Source organism: Apium graveolens, chromosome 8, assembly GCF_009905375.1.
Source record: "Apium graveolens cultivar Ventura chromosome 8, ASM990537v1, whole genome shotgun sequence".
Classification (NCBI taxonomy): Eukaryota; Viridiplantae; Streptophyta; class Magnoliopsida; order Apiales; family Apiaceae; genus Apium; species Apium graveolens.
In genome coordinates, this window is record NC_133654.1 from 258,255,145 (window position 1) to 258,262,502 (window position 7,358).

Sequence of the window (7,358 nt, forward strand, 5' to 3'; positions counted from 1 at the left end):
TGAGTTCGGTGTAAGAAGTATTTTTTTTGTTACTAAAATAAAATTTTAACTCCAATATTAGTTGCATTTTGCATCCAAACATTTCTAATTTTACTAATTTTTGTGTTTCTCTCTTTCCTAAATTTTATATAAAGTTCACCATTATTAATGTAATTTATGATTACTTGATGATGTGGTATGCATGCATAAATGTATCATTGATTTCAAATTTAAAATTAATGATGTATTTATGCATATTTGCATCCAAAAGATATAAAGAACCCTTTTTTTTACAAACAATTAATTTTATTAACTTAATAAATCCGCTTTCAAAGCGTTAAACACTCTAATAGGAACAAACCTCCAATCGAAAACTTGATCTGGGAAAGAATATGATACTCGAGCTAACTCATGAGCCGCCATATTAGCAGATCGTTTAATAAAAAATAGTGAAACTGTGTTTAAATCTCGAAGCATAGCACGACATGCCTCTATAACTCGACGAAAAGGAGATACCATAGGAGCTTTGCTTCGAATTGCCTGCACTGCCACTAAGAAATCTGATTCCACAATCACCCCTTGCCACCCTTAGTTTTTGATCCAACTGAGAGCCTCTTTAATGGCTAAAGCTTCTGCCAATTCTAGGGATAAAACTCTCTGCATGCACACTGTCTTTGTTATAATTAACTCACCCCCTGCGTCTATGACTATCACTCCCATCCCGGAACCACTATATTCTCGAAAAGTTGCTGCATCCACCGAGACCTTGATTATTGACTCATGTGGCTTAACCCAAGAACTGTCACTGTCTCCGTCAACAAGCTTCGGGAAACGAACAGAAAATAGACTACTTTGGGCATATTTCTATTGTCCAAAGTACTGTTTAGCGTTTGTAATCACAACATGTATATGAGTATATTTCTTGTTCCAAACTAGCTCATTCCTTGCTCTCCATAAGGACCAACAAACTACTGCAATTTCAGCCCATTTTTCATAATCAAAGCTTCATAAAATTATGTCCCACCAGTGAAAAATCTCGTCCTCTGCACTCAATTGGAACCCTGGAGTAACCAACTGCCAGCATTGCAGAGCTATAGGGCATCTCATAAACATGTGGCTAATGGTTTCATTCTCTCTCCTACAAACTGGACAACTACTTTCTACTCTGACATGTTTTTAACGCAAAAGCATCATAGTTGGAAGACACTGAGACAATGATCTCCAAATTAATTCAAAACCTTCGGCGGAGCCCTTATTTTCCAAATTTTCCTCCAGAAGTTATCATTATCCTCCTGTCTCCAAAGAGCTTTTTGAACTTGCAACAATCGATAAGCACTACGAACGGAATATTCACCTGAACTCTCTTTAGTCCAATAGATTCTATATTGCCTCATATCTTCATTCAACGGCACACTTCGTATGCACTCTTGGTCCCTATTATTAAACAAGTCTTTTAAAATTTCATCATCCCACCCCCTGTGCTCCATCGACATGATTGAGGATACCTTGTTATTAGCCAAAGCTGGTGAGTCTGAGGTAATAAACGGATTGTGATCATCCAATAACCATGGTTGTCCCAATATATTTATCATTTCCCCTGAACCTACTACCCAACGAACACCTGCTTTCACAACATCCCCTGCTTCCCATATGCTACGCCAAACAAAACTCGGATTGTGGCCAGCAGAAGAATCAAAATAATTTTTGTTTAGAAAATAATGTGCTTTATATACTTTACTCACCAGACTATTAGGTTTTGTAAGAAATCTCCATGCCTGATTACCTAACATTGCCAGGTTAAAATCTCGAAAATCACGAAAACCCATACCTCCATTCGACTTATGTCTGCTCAAACGAGAATAGGACATCCAATGTATGCTTTTGTTGTCATTCTTCTTCGAATTCCACTAAAACTTCGAAATCAACCACTCCAGATCCTTCGTTATTTTCATTGGCAATAAGAATACACTCATGGCGTAAGATGGCAACGATTGTATAACAGATTTTACTATCACCTCCTTTACACCTTGAGAGAAAAGTTTTTCATCCCAACTCAGAACTCGATTTTTAACTCTATCTTTTAGAAAACCCAATGTAGCAACCTTGCTTCTATTCATCATATTTGGAAGCCCCAAGTAAGTACCACCTTCACCAGCCTCCTCCATATGAAGCAACCGACACAACTGTATTCTGTTATTCTAACTCGTATTAGTGCTAAAAAATACAGATGATTTTGACAAATTCACCTTCTGCCCTGAACCACGTTCAAAACTCTGTAATAGCCTCAAGACATGCATAGCCTCCTCCTCAGTTGCCTTATAATACAGGTAGATATCATCAGCGAATAGCATGTGTGAAATGCTAGGAGCTTGTCTTCAGACCTTGATACCTTGAATTCATTTCCTTTGCTCATATCTTCGAAGTAAAGCGGAGAGACCTTCAGCACATAAGATAAAAAGATAAGGGGATAAAGGATCCCCCTGTCTAATACCCCGACTAGGATATATAGGACCAATTTCTCTCCTAGCATGAGTGATATTATATGACACTGAACATACAATTGAAGAATTAAATGAACCCACCAGTCATTGTATCCCATTTTAGTCAACACAACTTTCAGATATGCCCACTTGATTCTGGCATAATCTTTACTCATGTCAAGCTTAAGCGCCATATGACTCTCCCTTCCTCGTCTCTTCCGCTTCAAGTAATGCATGACTTCATAGGAAACCATGACATTATCATAGATAAGTCTCCCTGACATAAATGCACTCTGATTCTCCGACACCACCGAATCCAAAGTTTCCTTTAACCGATTAGCTACAACCTTTGTGATTGTTTTAGCTAACACATTGCATAAAGATATAGGTCGTAAATCGCTAATAAACACTAGACAATTCTTTTTAGGAATCAATACAATATTTGTATCATTCAAACTATTGGATAACATACCATTACTGAAAAAATTTCTGACCATGTCAATAATATCCTTACCAACAATTTTCCAATAATTTTGAAAAAATGCAGGTGTCATTCCATCCGGGCCTGGAGCCTTGTCCGGATTTATTCGGAACAGTGCTCTTTTCACCTCCTCTTCCTCAATTGGCTTTAAAAATTTAACATTCTGAGCATCTGTTATTATAGTAGGAATACACTCGATCACCTCCTGCCAGTCTGATTCTGTTGCACGAAACAGATCATTAAAATACCTTTCCATCAAAGTGTCTAAGCCACATTCCCAGTAAACCCAATTTTCATATGTATCCTTGAGATTATGAATCTGATTATTCCTCCTACGATTACTAGCTAACTTATGAAAAAATCGGCTGTTCTGATCCCGAGCTTGTAACCACATCTGCTTAGACCTTTGGCGCCAGAAGATCTCTCGTTGATTCAAAATAGAGGCCAACTGTTTCTTTACTGCATCATATCTTTCCACATACCCCCTATCACTGTTCCCTCGAAGTTGCTTCAAACTCTCCTTACATTCTTTAATCCTCCTACTAAAATTTCCAGTAATTTCTTTTCCCCACACTGACAACCTATCACTGCAAGCCTTCACCTTTTGTTTCACACTAGCCACATTATTCTCATTCCAGCCATCTTTCACTAATTGCTCACACATACGCTCAGTCAACTATCAATCATGTTAAATAATATTTATTTCTAAAATATCTTACTGTATATCTACGATAATAAACGATATGTTTAAATGGGTTCCTTGTTTTTTAGTAATTTTAAGAGAATAATTTTTTTCTTATATCATGAATTTGGTAATACGTACCTTTTATCTTAGTAATTCAGTGAATTTGAAGAGATTTTAATAAAATATAAGATGATGGTTTTTGTTCAACAACGAAATTTAACCATAAATTTAAAAGTAATTAAAAGTTATTAAAAATTCTTTTCTACGCCCACTTTTTTTTATTAATTCATAAATCATTGTTTGTACAATGTTAAAGTTTTTGATTAATTCTTACTTTTTTATTACTCATTGATATTTTCTATGTACAATTTTTCCTAGTTTAAGGAAATATAAATAACATTTGATTATTAAATAAATGAACTAATTTATATAATAAAAAATTATCACTTATATTTAAACAAAAAATAGAATAAATAAGAATAATATTTTCATGTAATTTAAAATAAAATCGGGAGGCTAAAATAGTCATATTATAGTTATATTATAATATTCAATCACTAATCTAATTAGTCAAGGTGTGACTCATATAAATATAAAAACGTTCTAGAGGGTAACATACAAGTTGCTCACTCTGGGCATCAAACATTTCTCTGTCCTAAATTCATAGTCGGGGTATCATCTCATATCAGAGACTTTGAAGATTTTTCCTAAATTCATAGTCCGGGTATCATCTCATACCAGATACTTTGAAGGAGATACTTTGAAGGGTAAGGTATTCGCCGCCCTAAACATTTCTTTGTCCTATTTTTATTTACATTTCTTCATTAATTGTTCCAAAACTCATATCTCAATTAATTTTACATTGAGTACTAATCAATTGATTTTTTAGTCAGATCCATCAATTTCCAGCATCACCATCAACAAGTAAGTTAGAATCCTAACATCAGTTTATACTTCATATCCGATTTTATTCATCATTAATCTATCATATCATTTATATTATTTTGATCATTTTCGATACCAATTATATATCATTGCATCATAAAAATATCATTATCAGTCAAGAACTTTGCTTCATTTTCAATTGTTGTCTATAATGAATTGTTATTATTTGATCATAAAATAAAATTGATTGAATTTTCAGGTAAACATGTTTAATTTGTTTATGTGTCTAAATTTACAATTTTTTAAAAAAATTACAAAAATTTGACTTCTACAATAATATGTTTTTTAATCTATATGCATTTGCACATGTATTCTTTTTTGATAATATACTCTTCAACTTTTATATGTTTACTTATCTTATAAAATTATCCTTTTCAATTGAAAGTTATTTTTGGGTATACTATAACAAATAATTTTAACATTATTGGGGCGGAGAATTAAGTAAATTAATTTCCTTTTCTTTTTTTTGTAAAATACATTCTATTGTAATTATTAATGATCTATACAATTCTATTGATATCAAGACTATAATTATTGAAAAAAATCACTTTTAGTTACCGGTGAATGCACTATTTTACTTTTATTTGTTTGTTTGATTTTTTTAAAAAAATGTGGACAATATGTGTCATTAAAAATTTATTTTTCAAAAGTTACTTTAAAGAAAAAACAGAACAAGCATGTATATTTAATTTAAATATTTCTTTTATTTTTTAATGGATACAAAATCTTAAGAATTTTGATAAGCTAGTAGAATATATGCTAAAATTATAATATCTATCACACATGAACAACAGAGAAGTGGACTATGCTTGGGATCATGGCACAAAGCAAGAGAAGGGTACCAGAACCTATGCAGTGTGCAACTATTGCTCACACCCAGTGTCCGGCATTACAAGACTCAAATATCATTTAGCCAATGTTAAAGGAATTATCAAGATATGTCAAAGAGTGCCTCCAGCTGTAAAGGAGGGATTTAGAGACAATTTCATTGCAGATCCAAATGATCCCACACTCCTCATTCTGAAGAAGAACCAAAATAGGGTTCCAGTACCCGAAAATAGGCCTAGTGATGAGGTAAGATCAAGCCTTCTGATTCTAAATATAGTTTGCTAAATAATATTTAACTAAAAAATTTAGTTGTATTTATATGTTTATAAGACTAAAGTAGATGCATTATTTTTAGGAGAATCAGCAGCAGGCTAGTTCTTCTCAGAGAGCACGTCCTAGGTGCTCAGGCAAAATGGAAATTCTTGAAGAAAGAGTGCGAAAATTGGAGGAAGCGATTGGGGAGCTGAAGGAGGAAAGGAAGAAGGTGAAGAAGGATGCAAACTGACGTCCTCCAGGCTAGCTGGTTGAATACAGGTTGATCAATGGCATATCCCTTCTTATTAGAAGCTGCCTGTAATAAAAAATTTCAGTTAATATATGTTATGTTTGAGTGTTTGAGAACCCTTTATTTCAACAATTGAAGAAACCTTTTAAGCTAATTTCTTAATTGAACCTAGCTCCTTTTCTTTTTTGCTAAATTTTTTTATATGACCTCAATAGAATGAACTACCACCTTACAATAGATGGTTGTGCTACATATATTGCTCGTGAATTACATTCTTGGTTGATATTAATTTAAAATGAAGTGCTGATTCATTTCTTTGTATAGTATTAAGTTGAAATGTAGTGTCGAGACTCAGAGTTGACAGACACAAATATTTCAAAATTTAATAATTCAATGTATAGTACTGGTTCTAAGGTTTACTTGAAACGATTAATGCATAATCACATGAAGGCCTACTTTGAGCTCTTCCTGTACCTCTTTGTGTAGTTTTGTAATTGTATATATTAATATGCTTGTGGCATAGTTCTGTACAAGCTAGCACAAAGAAACTGGTTTTGCATATTAGTTCATGTCTGGGTTTGCAATTTGCTCTATATATGTTATATTAAGTGTATGTTGTTTTTTTTTGCTTAACTAATCAACGACACCAAAACTTGCTTTGGTTTACGAATGCATGCTGTTTATAAATATACATGCTTAAAGCATGTATATTAACACCAAAACTTGCTTTGGTTTACGAATGCATGCGGTATATAAATATACATGCTTGAAGCATGTATATTAACACCTTTCATGATTGAAAGATTTAAGACTTATCCTTATTCAATGCGACACATGAGAAGTATTGGAAATCAATCTAGCAAGCTATGATCCCTGAACCTGTGGAAGTACAAACACAGGAACACCCATAAGGATCTTCTCAAGCTGCAACCATTCCTTCAAAGTCCTTAGAAGCTAGGCAACCAACCGCCTCATCTTCTCAAAAGGATGAGGTGAGTAGAAAGAAGAGAAATGGGGCAACCTTAACTGAGATAACTGAGAGTGGTGATGAGATATATATATATTGTGTGTGTGGATTTGAAATGATGTGTTGATGCCGCCGGCCGTATTGTTGCTTTTAGTTTTGTGATTGAATTGGATCAAATGTGTGTTAGTTATGCGATACTTGTTTGGCACAAGAGTGTGTACTTCAAAGATATGGTAATCATTCTGTATAGAGGAGAAAATATGTTGCATCGTCTATACATTGCTTTTAATTTATTGGAGGTTGATATAAAGAAGTATGATATGCTTTGAAGTCCGCTATGAAGCTTGTAAAAATGATATTCAATGTCAAAAAATTCATCCTCAGTGTAAAAATATAAACACCTGAATCTAGAAAATCACCACTTATAACTAGGAACTTCAAATGCATACCAGCATTGAGTTTTTTGGATATTGATGGCGGGACTTATT

At 33.5% G+C, this 7,358-nt stretch overlaps 1 protein-coding gene across 1 annotated transcript; it reads right to left on the minus strand.

Moving 5' to 3' along the window:
* Nucleotides 1-288: 288 nt before the first annotated feature.
* LOC141680723 (uncharacterized) lies at nucleotides 289-3,604 on the minus strand. Its single transcript, XM_074486864.1, has 4 exons — nucleotides 2,538-3,604; nucleotides 1,218-1,824; nucleotides 672-843; nucleotides 289-566 (listed from the first exon to the last, which is right to left on the minus strand). The coding sequence occupies exons 1-4, from the start codon at nucleotides 3,602-3,604 to the stop codon at nucleotides 289-291; spliced, it is 2,124 nt and encodes a 707-aa protein (XP_074342965.1).
* Between the last annotated feature and the right edge of the window lie 3,754 nt (nucleotides 3,605-7,358).